The sequence below is a fragment of the Pan troglodytes genome, chromosome 20 (assembly GCF_028858775.2).
Source record: "Pan troglodytes isolate AG18354 chromosome 20, NHGRI_mPanTro3-v2.0_pri, whole genome shotgun sequence".
Classification (NCBI taxonomy): Eukaryota; Metazoa; Chordata; class Mammalia; order Primates; family Hominidae; genus Pan; species Pan troglodytes.
Window position 1 is genome coordinate 6,761,965 of NC_072418.2, and position 16,386 is coordinate 6,778,350.

A 16,386-nucleotide genomic window follows, 5' to 3' on the forward strand; every position below is an offset into this window, starting at 1 on the left:
GCGGGGCATGGGGGTGCACACCTGTAGTCCCAGCTCCTTGGGAGGCTGAGGTGGAAGGATCACTTGAGCCAAGGAGGCAGAGGTTGCGGTGAGTCATGATTGCACCACTGTGCTCCAGCCTGGGCAACAGCCAGACCGTCTCAAAAAAAAAAACAAAAAGGAAAAAGAATGGAAACCTTGAAGTCCTCTGTTCTCCCAGGAGGTTGCCATTATTATCATCATCATCACCTTGTGTTTTTCTGTGTCCTGCATATCCAGAGAGATCTCTAGGAAACACCCAGTATTATTTTGTTTCCTTGTGTATGACATATACTGTAAATATCTGTCTTTGTTACTCAAAGGTGTCTTAGATGTTTTTTATATTGGGATGGAAAGATGGAGCTCTTTTTAACAGCTGCGTGATATCCCATGGTGTGGACATGCTGTAGGTTACAGAGCTGTCTTCTCAGTTCTGTTGTTTCTGTGCTTGGCTTTCACAAAATGATTGTTCCCTTGAGCTTCCTTCTACAAGTGGCCATGGGCTGTTAAGGAGAATGAGGTCTTGGTAGCTCAAGGCAATGCGTGCGTTCTTATTTTCCCAGCTTGCACTCTCTCATGCTTGGGCCAATTGGAGGTTTTCTCTTTTCCCCCCTGCCTCCGCTCCCCTGCTGTTAGGTTTTAGCGGCTTATCTGGTCTGGGCTTAGAAATTAGATACCCTTTAGTATAAAATCAGAGTCCATAGGCTCTGAGAGGATTATCTGAGAAAGGGTGCAGGAATTTTCATGCCCACACATAGTGAGCTCTGTCGCGACTCCTTGGGATTGTCGGTTTTTGTGTTTTGGCTTCCTTCTGGGATCCTGGATCACGTTTTTGGCAGTTGAGGGTACTGTCTGACCGGGCTCCAGCTGGGTAGAATGTGGGAGTGTTGCATAGAATTTTGAGAGTGAGATCTATAAACACTTGGGTCAAATTTCAAGAAGATAAAGTTCTGTCAGACTTCAAGGTCCATCTGAGTGTTTGGCAAAACAAAAAAGATACCAGTTTTAAATTAAGCAGTAATTGCTCTGTTCTGGTTGTTGGATATTACTGAGCCAGTCACATCAAGTCTGTTATCCCTGGACTCACAGCAGAGGGGGAGCATTGTAAGAGGCAGGAGATTCTGCAGCTGAGCTTCAGGCATGGGCAAGACTAAGGAACTGAGTTCCCCGCCACCCCAAGACCACATTCCGTATTATAATCTCTGAACACAAAGGGCAGCCCTGGAGAGCCGCGGCTCCCATATTCTGCAGTTAAATCCCTCAGAGTGGGGGAGAGGCACACAGCCTTGGCAGGCAGAGTAGATGCTGGAGAGACAGATGCTTTTTCTGCAGCATTTGGTGAGGCTGCCTCGGGCTGGCATTTCTGTTGCCACATTCTCAGCAAAGACTGAACACCCTGGCCTGATCTCGGTGGTGAAAGAGCTCCCGCCAACAAGGGCAGCCTTCTCACAACGGCTCGGCCTTTCCCTAAAGAAAGGTTTAGTCCAGAAAGGACTCAGTGGGACCCAGGTGGAAAGGCTGTCTTGAGCTCATTCATCTGAAGCTTTTATTCTGTGAGAGGTCCTAGTCGGGTTCGGCTTTCCCAGATAAAGAAATCACTGTTGGCTGGGCGTGGTGGCTCACGCCTTTAATCCCAGCACTTTGGGAGGCCGAGGTGGGCAGATCACGAGGTCAGGAGATCGAGGCCATCCTGGCTAACATGGTGAAACCCCATCTCTACTAAAAATACAAAAAAATCACCCAGGCATGGTGGTGGGCACCTATAGTCCCAGCTACTGGGCAGACTGAGGCAGGAGAATCGCTCAAACCCAGGAGGCGGAGCTTGCAGTGATCTGAGATGGCGCCACTGCACTCCAGCCTGGGCGACAGAGCGAGACTCCGTCTCAAAAAAAAAGAAATCACTTGCATAATTTTGTTGACCCCTCAGACCATTGCCAGGAAAATGGGCCTTTGGTTTTTCAGTTCAACTTCAGTCTTACACTGCAAGTCTGCAATGAACCCGGAGAACTATTTCTTCCCACTCTTAAGCGTCTCTTCCCATTGCTCTTCACTTCTACTAGTTTGGTTTTCAGGATTCCCTGCCCCGGTGGGAGATAGCTTAGGCCAAAGTCCAGACTCCCTGTTCGTCTTCCTTCCTGGGACCATTTAGGTGGATGGTGAGTCACACCATGGATCCTACTGGTAATTCCTAGTAGCTCATGCTCAGTTTGAAGGTAGGTGATAGAAAATATTGTGCCCTAGAATGTAGAAGTCCTAGAAAACCCCAGCAAGTTTCCCTTTTGTCTTAAGCTTTCACTCCACATTCTAAAAAGCAGAGTTGGCTGGGCGTGGTGGCTCACGCCTGAATTCCTAGCACTTTGGGAGGCCGAGGCGGGTGGATCACCTGAGGTCAGGAGTTCAAGACCAGCCTGACCAACATGATGAAACCCCCATCTCTACTAAAAATACAAAAATTAGCCAGGTGTGGTGGCACACGCCTATAATCCCAGCTACTCAAGAAGCTGAGGCAGGAGAATGGCTTGAACTTGGGAGGTGGAGGTTGCAGTGAGCCGAGATCATGGCACTTGCTGCACTCCAGCCTCTGTGAGAGGAGTGAGACTCCATCTCAAAAATAAAAATAAAATAAAAAGCAGAGTTGAGCTAGACAGAATGTAAATTAGTGGTGCACAGGAAACCAGCCTGGAGACATGTTTTATTTGATTAATTTAGTATCTTTTTATTTTTTTTTTAGACAGTCTCACTCTGTCACCCAGGTTGGACAGCTCAGTGCAGCCTCAACCTCCCGGGCTCCTCCCACCCCAGACTCCTGGGTAGCTAGGACTACAGGTGTGCACCACAACACCCGACTAACTAAAAGCTTTTTTTAGAGACAGGGTCTTGCTTTATTGCCCAGGCTGGTCTTGAACTCCTGGGCTCAAGTGATCCTCCCGCCTTGACCTCCCAAAGTGCTGGGATTACAGGCGTGAGCCACCGCGCCCAGCCTTGTCTGTTGCATTTATTTCTGAGCTTGCCTTGTTTTTCTTGTGCTTGGTGTGCTTCACTCATTTCTTTATCTGCCTCCATAGTCTCTCGTTATCTAATCCCAGATACACACATGTATGCACACTTACTGGAGTTTGTGACCCTACTATGACATTTTGGTTCTGTTAGTGGAAAAACTGATCACCTGGAAAGGTTTCTCTTTTTCTCGAAGCAATTGAAATAACCCGTGTTTAAAGATAAACGTCTTCTGTTTTCAGATAACTAAGAAATTCGTCAAAGGCTCTACAGAGAAGAACAAGCTCAGACTGCAAAGAGTAAGACATTTTCCCTGAAATAGAAAATTAACCTGCTGTGCTTTTTGCATTAAATAGTAAGCAAAGCCCTTTGGAGTTCCTTTGGTCTAGTTTTTACATTTTCCCCAGCCTTCTCTGACCATCATTTTGATTCCTGCTTCATTTTAAGTACTTGGACTTCATGGTTTGTGGATTGTGTCATTTTTTGGCTTGCTGAGTGAGTCCTAAGGTTTTGTGTGTGGCCTTTTCTAAGCTTTTATCAATAGTACTACCACTGTCTTAATGGTTCAGTATCCCATTGTAGCTTCAAATTACCTTCCAAAAACCCAGTCCATTCCTTGTAGTCCTGTCTCTTTTTTTTTTTTTTTTTTGGGACAGAGTCTCGCTCTGTCACCCAGGCTGGGGTGCAGTGGTGCGATCTCGGCTCACTGCAAGCTCCGCCTCCCGGGTTCACGCCATTCTCCTGGCTCAGCCTCCCCAGTAGTTGGGACTACAGGCATCCACCACCACGCCTGGCTAATTTTTTGTATTTTTAGTAGAGACGGGGTTTCACCATGTTAGCCAGGATGGTCTCGATCTCCTGACCTCGTGATCCGCCCGCCTCGGCCTCCCAGAGTGCTGGGATTACAGGTGTGAGCCGCCGCGCCTGGCCAGTCCTGTCTCTTTCACTTATTCCTAAGTGCTATAACATCTGAATAGCCTCTACACTCGATGGGTGGTTATCCTTTAGTGACTCTCTGCTTAGTCTCCTATTCTGTGGGGGGCATCACCACGTTTTCCACACAGCAATGCAGGGGGCTTTTGTTTTGTTTTGTCTTTGAGACGGAGTCTTGCTCTGTCACCAGACTGGAGTGCAGTGGCACGATCTCGGCTCACTGCAGCCTCTGCCTCCCGGGTTCAAGCGGTTCTTCTGCCTCAGCCTCCCGAGTAGCTGGGACTACAGGCACATGCTGCCATAGCCAGCTAATTTTTTTTTTTTTTTTTTTTTTTGTATTTTAGTAAAGATGGGGTTCACCATGTTGCCCAGGCTGGTCTCAAACTCCTGAGCTCAGGCAATCCACCCGTCTCAGCCTCCCAAAGTGCTAGGATTACAGGCCTGAGCCACTACACCTGGCCGCAGGGGGCTTTTTACTTATTGCTTAAAGGTTAGAGAAATTGAACATCATGTCATACCGAAACAAACCAAAACTCCAGGGAAGGCCTCTGGGCTTTGCCTATGCAGTGCCAGCTCACAGGAGGGGCCTGGTGACCATGGGCTCTGCGTTTACTGAGTGTTTCCTGAGCTCCCTGATGTTCACTGGGCGTTTCCTGAGCTTCCTGATGGCCACACTGAGTTTTTGTGGGTCAGATTTGGGGTTGATTTTTATTTTATTACTTTTTTTTTTATTGAGACAGAGTCTCTGTTGCCCAGGCTGGAGTGTAGTGGTGCAGTCTCGGCTCACTGTAGCCTCTACCTCCTGGGTTCAAGCGATTCTCCTGCCTCAGCCTCTCGAGTAGCTGGGATTACAGGCACAAGCCACCACGCCTGGCTAATTTTTTGTATTTTTAGTAGAGACAGGGTTTCGCTATGTTTGTCAGGCTGGTCTCAAACTCCTGACTTCAGGTGATCCACCCACCTTGGCTTCCCAAAGTGCTGGGACTACAGGTATGAGCCACCACGCCCGACCTGATTTTTATTTTTACAGTTTATCTCATTCTTTGGAACAAGAGCACTTTTTAAGCTCATTGGAACCTCCGAGTCCCGCACACCGGGTTGGGGAGCAGAGAAAATATCCAACGGCGGCTGAAGAAATCTGATTCACCTGCAGTTTCTAGAAGCCTTCTATTTCCTGCTTAGCAACAGGGTGGGAGACTCTTCTCTACGCAGTTATGTTTATAGTCTCCTTGTTCAGTCCAGACGGTCACCTTCCTCGTGTGTCTCGTATATCAGATGCAGTCACACAGGACACTGGCAGGAAATGCACATCAGACATCTTCCAGGCTGTGTCTCTGTGGCTTTCGTTAAAGCTACCAGAGATGTATTGGAACACATTTAGAATATTTCCTTAGAGACAAGGGCAGATATCCTAACCCAAACTGAAAGCTGAGCTGTCAGGCTCCAGACGTGTGGGAAGCCCATATTGGATGAGAGGTGGTCCTCATGCAGTGTTAGGAGCGGACACCTGTGGAGCCGGGCAGGTGAGCGTTTTTTTTTTTTATTTTGAGACAGTCTCGCTCTGTTGCCCATGCTGGAGTGCAGCGGCGTGATCTCGGCTCCCTGCAACCTCCACCTCCCGGGTTCGAGCGATTCTCCTGCCTCGGTCTCCCAAGAAGCTGGGATTACAGGCACGTGCCACCATGCCCAGCTAATTTTTGTATTTTTAGTAAAGACAGGGTTTCACCATGTTGGCCAGGCTGGTCTCGAACTCCTGACCTCAAGTAATCCGCCTGCCTCGGCCTCCCAAAGTGCTGGGATTACAGGTGGGAGCCACTGCGCCTGGCTGAGCATGTTTAACATTGAACTTCAGATTACGTAATGACTGAGTCTCCCAGGCCACTGCCAAGTCTTTGGAATGAGGAACGTAGTGATGAAGTGTTACTTCCTTAAAGAATGTGAAACAAGGCTGGGCGTAGTGGCTCGCCCCCATAATCCCACACTTTGGGAGGCCAAAGTGGGAGGATTTCTTGAGCCCAGGAGCTTGAGACAAGCCTGGGCAACGTAGTGTCTCTACTAAAAAGAAAAAGAATTCCTGGGCTGGTTGCAATGGGTCATGCCTGTAATCCTAGCACTTTGGGAGGCTGAGGTGGACAGATTGCTTGAGCGCAGGAGTTAAAGATCAGTCTGGGCAACATAGTGAGACTCCATCTCTACAAAAATTAGCCAGGTGTGGTGACGGGTGCCTGTGGTCCCAGCTACTCAGGTGGCTGAGGCAGGAGGATTGATTTGAGCCCAGGACGGAGGTTGCAGTGAGCCAAGATAGCATTGCTGCACTCCCTGCAGCCTGGGCACTAGAATGAGACTCTATCTCCAAATAAATAAATAATGTTTTTTTATTTTGTTTTTCAGACAGAGTCTTGCTCTGTCACCCAGGCTGCAGTGCCGTGGCGTGATCTTGAACTGCCTTGTGGGTTTAAGCGATCCTTGTGCCTCAGACTCCTGAGTAGCTGGGACTATAGGTGTGCGCCACCACATTCAGCTAATTTTTTTGTATTTTTGGTAGACTTGGGGTTTCACCTTGTTGGCCAGGCTGGTCTCAAACTTCTGGCCTCAAGCAGTTTGTCTGCCTCGGCCTCCCAAAGTGCTGGGATTATAGGTGTGAGCCCCCTGCGCCCAGCAGGATTGTGTTTTAAATGAATCTTATATTGAATTGCCCACAAGTACCGGGACACAGGGCTAATTCTTAACATTTTTCTCATGATGGAAGGAAGCATAATGGATTATGAAAATCACTTCTGTGGCTGGGTGCTGGGGCTCACGCCTATAATTCCAACACTTTGGGAGGCTAAGGCAGAAGGATTGTTTGAGGCCACGTGTTCAAGACCAGCCTGGGCAACACAGCAAAACCCTATCTCTAGGAAAATTACAAAAATAGCTGGGTATAGTGGTGTGTGCTTATAGCCCCTGCTACTCAGGAGGCTGAGGTGGGAGGATCACTTGAGCCTGGGAGGTCGAGGCTGCAGCCAGCTGTGACTGCACCACTGCACTCTACCATGGGCAACAGAGTAGACTTTGTCTCAAAAAAAATAAAATCACTTCTGTGTAAAGTTGTTGACTGGAGGCTCCTCCTGGAGCTGGTCTCTGAATTCTTATTTATTCATTTTTTTTTTAACTGAGTCTCACTTAGTTGCCCAGGCTGGAGTGCAGTGGTGTGACCTCAGCTCACTGCACCCTACGTCTCCTGGTTCAAGTGATTCTCCTGCCCCAGCCTCCTGAGTAGCTGGGACTACGGGTACCCTTCACCACGCCTGGCTAATTTTTTTTTTTTTTTAAGATGGAGTCTCACTCTGTCGCCGACGCTGGAGTGCAGTGGCACCGTGTTGGCTCACTGCAACCTCCGTCTCCTGGTTTCAAGCAATTCTTCTGCCTCAGCCTCCCCAGTAGCTGGGATTACAGGCGCCCACCATGCCTGGCTAGTTTTTTAAAAAATATTTTTAGTAGAGATGGGATTTCACCATCTTGGCCAGGCTGGTCTCGAACTCCTGACCTCAGGTGATCCACTTGCCTCGGCCTCCCAAAGTGCTGGGATTGCAGGCGTGAACCACCGCGCGCAGCCAATTTTTGTATTTTTAGTAGAGACAGGGTCTCACCCTGTTGACCAGGCTGGTCTCAAACTCCTGACCTCAGGTGATCTACCCACCTCAGCCTCCCAAAGTGCTGGAATTACAGGCGTGAGCCACCATGCCTAGCCTTGGTCCCTCAATTCTGTTCATCCCATCCAGGCCGTGCTGTCCTCCATGCTGTGAACCGAGCTTCCTCCTGGGAGTTGGAGGGAGGGCCACCTGTCACTTGCCACACTGTCTTGTAGGATCAGGAGCGTCTGGGCAAGCAGCTCAAGTTACGTGCAGAAAGGGAAGAAAAGGAGAAGCTGAAAGAGGAGGCCAAGCGGGCCAAGGAGGAGGCCAAGAAGAAGAAGGAGGAAGAGAAAGAGCTTAAGGAAAAGGAGAGGCGGGAGAAGCGGGAGAAGGATGAGAAGGAGAAGGCGGAGAAGCAGCGGCTCAAGGAGGAGCGGCGCAAGGAGAGACAGGAAGCCCTGGAGTGAGTGTCCTTGGAGGCCATGCTGGGCCCGCCACCCTGCTGCTGGATTCCGCCCGCTCCTGGCCACTCTGATGGGGCCTTTCCACTTCACAGGCAGATGGCGGCTCCCTTCAGTTCCTTCCCATTTCTCCTTCGTGAGGTGCCCGTGGGGCCCTGACGTGGGAGCGGTGGAAAGCAGCTCCCTGCTCTTTAGTGCTCCCCCACGTCCAACTCACCCTGGGCCCCTTGTCTCTGCTGTGACCATCCTTCCAGTTCCCAACCAACTTAGGCATTTGCATTGCAGGATTGTGGGTTTTGTCTGTGCTAATTGTGCTCTGACTGGCTAAAGTTTTTTATATATATTCTAGTCACAGGAAGAATTTTATTGACTTTTCCATTTTTATTGTGAAGACCTATGTAAAAGCCTTATACTAGACATGAAAATAACTTACATTCATTTAATGTAAAATGAAATACTTGACATATACTAACAGTTGAGTGCTGCGGTCCCTTCCAGAGCCAAAGCAAAGAGTCGGCTGAAATGTCATTTGCTGTCTCACAGGGCTAAACTTGAGGAAAAAAGGAAAAAGGAAGAAGAGAAACGGTTAAGAGAAGAAGAGAAGGTAGAGTGTTTCCCACAGAGCTTCCCCATCCCAGCCCGTTGGAGAAGCAGATGCCCAAAGTGGAATTCTTGCCACAGCCGTCACCTAATATTCTCTTGGTTTGGGGAAACCAAATGGCGCCCGCAGGGAGGGCGAGTCTGTCTAGATGCGTTCTTGTTGCTTCTTCCCAGTGCTGGCTGTCACATGCCTACTGGCCCTGCAATCCTGGCACTTCTACCCACAAGGGCGACTTGGACATTTTGAGATTGGCTGGCTCGGTTGCGGGTCCGTGGGTTTTGAGAGCTGAAAATCACAGTAGTGCCTTTAAGCTAAAATGCTTGACGTTCGGTTCTGGGGGCCTTTGCACGTTTTGCAACACGTACTGTTCCTCTTCCTCTCCTCTTTCTCATCACCATCTCTTAACATCACAGCGCATTAAAGCAGAGAAGGCCGAAATCACGAGGTTCTTCCAGAAACCAAAGACTCCACAGGCCCCCAAGGTGAGCAGCCGGCTGCCTTTGCTTTTGGGTTTCAGCTCTGCTAGACTTTTCCTTTCTGAAAATGCAAGGGTCTCTCCCCAGCCAGCTTCTCTCATTAGGAGGGAGGGAGCCTCCGATGACCTAGGGCACTTCCATTTCTGGTTAAGTCTTGAGGCTCAATATTTTGTCCTTCGCTTTGTCCCAAAGAGGTAAAAAGTGGCGTGTCTGATTAAACAGTGCTGTTTTCAGAGGTTACTTCATGAATAATTTTGTGTTAGGCGTAAGAGAAATTCACCATGTTTTTACCCTTGGGAAATTTAGGCTTAAGGGAGCATGTTTAGCTGTAAAACAACAGTAGAATTCACAAAGGTTTACTTTCCCTGCCTGGCGTCGGTCACCTGGCATCTCAGACCTTCTGAGCCACCATCTGTGCATGGAAACCGCAGCCCTCCTTCCCCTTTACCCAGAGGGAGCCCATCTCCAATGTTAGGGGTCCTTCAGTGCCTTTCCCTGCTCCACTCACTGTATTTATACACATGTGTACTTAGCTATCTCAGATTTGTGCCATGTCGCCACATTTAGATGTATTTCATTCTTTTTAATGTAACTGGCCTTTATTTATTTTTTGAGGAAGGGTCTCACTGTCAACCAGGCTATAGTGCAGTTGCACAATCAAAGCTCACCACAACCTTGACCTCTCAGGCTCCGGTGATCCTGTCACCTCAGCCTTCCCGAATAGCTGGGACTACAGGCATGTGCCACCATGCCTGGCTAATTTTTTATTTTTATTTTTTTTGAGATGGAGTCTCACTCTGTCACCCAGGCTGGAGTACAGTGGTGCGATCTCAGCTCACTGCAACATCCACCTCCCGGGTTCCAGTGATTCTTCTGCATCAGCCTCCCAGGTAGCTGGGATTACAGGCACATGCTACCACACCTGGCTAATTTTTGTATTTTTAGTATAGACGGGGTTTTACCATGTTGGCTAGGCTGGTCTTGAACTCCTGACCTCAGGTGATCCGCCCGCCTCAGCCTCCCGAAGTGCCGGGATTATAGGCGTGAGCCACCGTGCCTGGCCTAATTTTTTAATTTTTTTTTGTGAGACTGGGTTTTGCTATGTTGCCCAGGCTGGTCTCGACGACCTGGCTTCAAATGATCCTCCAAACGTCGGCCTCTCAAAGCGCTTGGATTACAGGTGTGAGTCCCTGCACCTGGCCTGTCCTTTTATTTGTATGTTGAGACATTTGATAGCAATTGTGTATCCTGAAGGTGCACAATGTGACATTGTTGTACCTACACATCCTATCGTGACAGCCAGAGATCCACATCATGTATTTTCACTGCCGCATAATACTTCATAATGCAATGATATGGTTTCTCTCTTTTTTTACAAAAATTATTTATTTATTTAGAGACGGAGTATTGCTCTGTCACCCATGCTGGAGAGCAGTGGCACCATCTCTCGAGCAGTGGCGCCATCTCTCGGCTCACTCTAACCTTTGTCTCCCGGGTTCAAGCAATTCTACCTCAGCCTCCCGAGTAGCTGGGATTACAGGTGCCTGCCACCACTCCCAGCTAATTTTTTGTGTTTTTAGTAGAGACAGGGTTTCACCATATTGGTGACGGGGTTTCACCACCAGGCTGGTCTTGAACTCCTGACCTCAGATGATCTGCCCATCTCAGCCTCCCTAATTTTATTTTTAGTAGAGACTGGGTCTCACTGTGTTGCCAGGGCTGGTCTCGACCTCCTGGTCTCAAGCATTTCTCTCGCTTTGGCCACCCACCGTGCTAGGATCACAGGCATGAGCCACAGAGCCTGCCACTATCTCAACCTCTTTGCCCCTCAGTGGTGTAGGGGGGGTCCCTGCGCATGCTTCTCTGCACACATGCATTCCTCTGGGACAGCCAAGTAAGCATGAGTTCACCTCTAGGACAAAATAGCGTATTGCTGAAGCGTCATGAGCCATGGCCAGAGTGCGTGCCAGATGGGAAACTCAGATGTACATTCCCGGCGATGTGTGGAAATTTCCTCCCCATTCTCTGCTATCACTGCAATTTTTATGGGATTAATTTTCTTTTAACTTTGCCAGTCTGATGGATTTTTAAAAATTGACATTGTTTTACTTTCCATTTTTACTTGACTCTTGGTGCAGTTGAGCATCTTTTTCTGTTCGTTTGCCATTTTAGTTCTTCTATGACTTGCCAATTCCTATTTTTTTACCTATTTTTCTACAGGATTTTCTTTTTTTTTTTTTCTTTGCCTGATCTGTAAGTTTTTTTTTAACATAGTCTAGTATTTCATCCTCTGTGATATTTCGTCTCAGCCTGTTACCTCTTTGTTTACAGTCTTTTTTTTTTTTTTTTTTTGAGACAGAGTCTCACTCTGTTGCTGAGGCTGGAGTGCAGTGGTGCCATCTCGGCTCACTGCAAGCTCCACCTCCCGGGTTCACACCATTCTGCTGCCTCAGCCTCCCGAGTAGCTGGGACTACAAGCGCCCGCCACCATGCCCCGCTAATTTTTTGTATTTTTAGTAGAGACGGGGTTTGCACCGTGTTAGCCAGGATGGTCTCAATCTCCTGACCTTGTGATCCGCCCGCCTCGGCCTCCCAAAGGGCTGGGATTACAGGTGTGAGCCACCGTGCCCGGCCTTTGTTGTTTTTTGTTTGTTTGTTTGTTTTGAGACAAAGTTTCGCTCATTGCCCAGGCTGGAGTGCAGTGGCATGATCTCAGCTCACCACAACCTCTGCCTCCTGCGTTCAAATGATTCTCTTGCCTCAGCCTCCCGAGTAGCTGAGATTACAGGCATGTGCTGCCACGCCCAGCTAATTTTGTATTTTTAGTAGAGACGGGGTTTCTCCATGTTGGTCAGGCTTGTCTTGAACTCCTGACCTCAGATGATCCGCCTACCTCGGCCTCCCAAAGTGCTGGGATTACAGGTGTGAGCCACCACGCCCAGCTACAGTGTCTTTCGTTGTACTGAAATTTCTCCTTTTGGCCAGGTGCGGTGGCTTATGCCTGTAATCTCAGCATTTGGGGAGGCCAAGGCGGGTGAATCATCTGAGGTCAGGAGCTTGAGACCAGCCTGGCCAACAAGGTGTCTCTACTAAAAATACAAAAATTAGCCGGGCGTGGTGGTAGGCATCTGTAATCCCAGCTGCTCGTGAGGCTGAGGCAGGAGAATCGCTTGAACCCAGGAGGCAGAGGTTGCAGTGAGCCGAGATTGCACCACTGTACTCTAGGCTGCACAATGAAGCGAGACTCCATCTCAGAAAAAAAAGAGAGGAGTTGTGATCTTTCAAAAAAAGACACTGTCTTTTTTTTTTTTTTTTTTTGAGAAGGAGTCTTGCTCTGTTGCCCAGGCTAGAGTACAGTGGCGTGATCTGGGCTCACTGCAACCTCTGCCTCCCAGATCCAAATGATTCTCCTGCCTCAGCCTCCTGAGTAGCTGGGACTACAGGTGCCCACCACCATGCCAAGCTAATTTTTGTTTTGTTTTGTTTTGTTTTGTTTTTGAGATGGAGTCTCGCTCTATCCCCCAGGCTGGAGTGCAGTGGCACGATCTCGGCTCACTGCAACCTCTGCCTCCCAGGTTCAAGCAATTCTCCTGCCTCAGGCCCAGGCTAGAGTACAGTGGCGTGATCTGGGCTCACTGCAACCTCTGCCTCCCGGATCCAAACGATTCTCCCGCCTCAGCCTCCTGAGTAGCTGGGACTACAGGTGCCCACCACCATGCCAAGCTAATTTTTGTTTTGTTTTGTTTTGTTTTGTTTTTGAGATGGAGTCTTGCTCTATCCCCCAGGCTGGAGTGCAGTGGCACGATCTCGGCTCACTGCAACCTCTGCCTCCCAGGTTCAAGCAATTCTCCTGCCTCAGGCTCCCAAGTAGCTGGGACTACAGGTGCATGCCACCATGCCCGGCTAATTTATTGTATTTTAGTAGAGACCGGGTTTCACTGTGTTGTCCAGGCTGGTCTCGAACTCCTGAGCTCAGACAATCCACCTGCCTCGGCCTCCCAAAGCACTACAATTACAGGCGTGAGCCACTGCGCCTGGCCTAATTTTTGTATTTTTAGTAGAGACGGGGTTTCACCATCTTGGCCAGGCTGGTCTCTAACTCCTGACCTCATGATCCACCCACCTTGGCCTCCCAAAGTGCTGGGATTACAGGCATTAGCCACCACGCCCGGCCTAATTTTTGTTTTTAGTAGAGATGGGGTTTCACCATGTTGGGCAGGCTGGTCTCGAACTCCTGACCTCAGGTGATCCGCCCTCCTGACCTCAGGTGATCCGCCCTCCTCAGCCTCCCAAAGTGGTGGGATTACAGGCATGAGCCACTGCCCCCGGCCTTTTTTTTTTTTTTTTTTTAAGTGAGGTTTGTTGAGATATAATTTACATCCAATAAAATAAACTCTTTTCAGGACATTTGTGTTGACAAATTACAGGGCCAGCTAACCATAATGAAGATAAACCCTATTTCCATCACTCAAAACAGCTCCCTTGTCGTCTGTCCCCCCACCGCCGGCCCTTGAGACTGCCAATCTGCCCTCTGCCCTGTAGCTCTGGAAACTCGGCTCTGTGGACCCACACAGTGCCTGGGCTTTTGAGTCTGTGCCTTGGCCTTAGCCTGGATGAATCCCACCAGCACCCTGCTGTGTGCGTCCATGGTGCCTCCTTTCTCCCATTGCTCGAAGACCCCATCGGGTCTCTTCTTGATTTCAGACCCTGGCCGGCTCCTGTGGGAAGTTTGCCCCCTTTGAAATTAAAGAGCACATGGTCCTGGCCCCTCGGCGTCGGACCGCTTTCCATCCAGACCTCTGCAGTCAGCTGGACCAGCTCCTCCAGCAGCAGAGCGGCGAGTTCTCCTTCTTGAAAGACCTCAAAGGCCGGCAGCCCCTGAGGTCCGGACCCACCCACGTTTCCACCCGGAATGCAGATATTTTTAACAGGTCAGAGCCTGAGGAGGTCGGCCTTCACCCAATAGTGATGCTGGAGGCCAGCATCCTGAACCCTGGGGTCCCCGGGGTGGGAGCTCTGGGTCCTTCTGTTGCTTGCTTCCTAGTGCCCTCGGGCCCTGGGCTTCGGTGCTGGCTCAGGCCTCTCTCCACCTGGCCTTCCTGTAAGCTCCTGAACTCTTCCTCTCCCTGTCTTCCCAGCTCCTTGTGGAGGAATCTTATTTCCCTGCTGGTCTCCAGTGAAGGATACCCCCCAACACCCCGCTCTTGCAAATCTCCTCATTCCACAGAACCTCCCTTGCTAAAAATGCTCTGGGGCTGCACCTGGGCAGCCGTCCTCCCTCTCGCCCTGCAGGCTGCACCCTCCTCCATCTGTCCCTTCAGTCCATGTTCCTGACCTTTCTTTGGGGACAGGCAGTGCTGCTTTTTAACAAATGCCCATCTTTCTAGAATTGTTAGGCCAGCTTCACAGGGAGGTTCCCGGGAGGTTTGTGAGCAGGTCTGTAAGGCAGCATGATCCTGAGCCTGGGGTTTTCCTTCTCAGTGATGTCGTCATCGTGGAGCGTGGGAAGGGCGACGGTGTTCCCGAGAGGAGGAAGTTTGGCAGGATGAAGCTCCTGCAGTTCTGTGAGAACCACCGGCCTGCCTACTGGGGTACCTGGAATAAGAAGACGGCACTCATCCGCGCGCGAGACCCCTGGGCCCAGGACACGGTGAGCTAACCCCAGAGTGCCTCCGTCCCCGTACCCCCTCACTGTGCCCCTTTCCTCCAGCCCCAAAGGCAGTTGTGAGTCCCATGTGTTTCTTTTCTCAGAAGCTCCTGGACTATGAGGTGGACAGTGATGAGGAGTGGGAAGAAGAGGAGCCTGGGGAGTCCCTGTCCCACAGTGAGGGGGTAAGGATGTGCCCCAGCTGTCTTCACTCACAGACTGCTTGTGTTTGAGTCCCTGTCCCTCAGTGAGGGGCTAAGGATGCAGCCCAGCTGTGTTCACTCACTGACAGCTGGTGTTTGACCTGCTGTGTGGTCTGAAACCTGAATGCACCTCAACATCCAGACTTCCAGCTTCTCTCGAAAAATCTCATCTGGTGACACTCGCCCACGTGGCTGCTGGGGATGGGAGCCCGTCCACATCTGCACCGTGGCCCCACAGCCCCCTCTTGCCTCCTGCCGGCCTGCTGCACACCATTTCCTCCTGACTGCCCAGCTGCTGTGACCTAGTGGGCTTTCTGCCGATGCTCACCGTGTCTGTCGGGAGGCCATGCAAAGCAGATGTTCACAGCTTTACATTTTTTTGTTTCTTTAAGATGGAGTCTCACTCTGTCACTCAGGCTGGAGTGCAGTGGCGCGATTTCAGCTCACTGCAACCTGTGCCTCCCAGGCTCAAGTGATAGTCCTGCCCCAGCCTCCCTAGTAGCTGGGATTATAGGTGCGTGCCACCATGCCCAGCCAAGATTTGTATTTTTAGTAGAGACAGAGTTTTACCATGTTGGCCAGGCTGGTCTCAAACTCCTGACTTCAGATGATCTGCCCACCTCAGCCTCCCAAAGTGCTGGGATTAGAGGTGTGAGCCTCTGCGCCTGGCCTACTTTGTTTTTAATAAGGCACACACTCTGCTTTTCTATCTGATGAACTCTTTTTTTTTTTCTCCTTTTGAGGATGATGATGACGACATGGGAGAGGATGAAGATGAGGATGATGGTTTCTTTGTGCCCCATGGGTACCTGTCTGAGGACGAAGGTGTGACAGAGGTGAGGGAGTGAAGGGGGAGGTCAACGGCTCAGCAAAAGTTCATTTCTGGACTGGTGCTCAGTGGCCTGACCTGGGCGGGTGACGGGGGTCCCAGCCCAGCCATATGAGATTTGGACTGCATTCCAAGCATGCAAGCTCACTCGTGGGAACAGCTGGGCCTGAACTTGGTATTACCTGGGAGGGTGGCAGACGGAGGAGGAGCTTGCAAGTGAGGGGAGCCATAGGAGCAGACACCCTCATGAGGGAGCGTGGCCATGGTCTGTGGGTTAGAAGGCTGGAAACCACCCGAGCTGACATACAGTCAGCATGCAGCAAGACGTGTGCATTGTAAGTGCTGAGTTTGATGACGTAACAATCAAGTGAATGTGGGCAACCACCGCCCGAAATAAAACAGAACTTCCCTATCTCTCCAGAAGATTGCCCACGTCTCTGCAGGCGAACCTGCCTGCCACCCCTTTCCAGATTCCGTAAGGTTGTGGAACTTTCTTTTTTTTTTTTTCTTGAGACGGATTCTCATTCTGTTACCCAGGCTGGAGTGCAATGGCCCGGTGTTGGCTCACTGCAACCTCTGCCTCCCGGGTTCAAGCAATTCTCCT

General features: G+C 50.1%; 1 protein-coding gene across 5 annotated transcripts in view; it reads left to right on the plus strand.

The window, feature by feature from the left end:
• CHAF1A (chromatin assembly factor 1 subunit A) overlaps nt 1–16,386 on the plus strand; it is a 36,618-nt gene that overhangs the window by 11,794 nt on the left and 8,438 nt on the right. For 3 of the 5 annotated variants that reach the window (XR_010153668.1, XM_063801021.1, XM_512286.7), the window contains exons 4-11: nt 3,258–3,314; nt 7,799–8,028; nt 8,570–8,630; nt 9,041–9,109; nt 13,808–14,034; nt 14,585–14,753; nt 14,855–14,935; nt 15,697–15,789. Coding sequence is in view for 4 of the 5 variants with exons in the window: in XM_063801021.1 (XP_063657091.1) it covers nt 3,258–3,314; nt 7,799–8,028; nt 8,570–8,630; nt 9,041–9,109; nt 13,808–14,034; nt 14,585–14,753; nt 14,855–14,935; nt 15,697–15,789 (987 nt within the window). In the remaining variant the exon portion in view is untranslated. The remainder of the gene's footprint in view (nt 1–3,257; nt 3,315–7,798; nt 8,029–8,569; nt 8,631–9,040; nt 9,110–13,807; nt 14,035–14,584; nt 14,754–14,854; nt 14,936–15,696; nt 15,790–16,386) is intronic. The other 2 variants (XM_009434402.3, XM_009434403.4) reach the window with 2 other exon arrangements.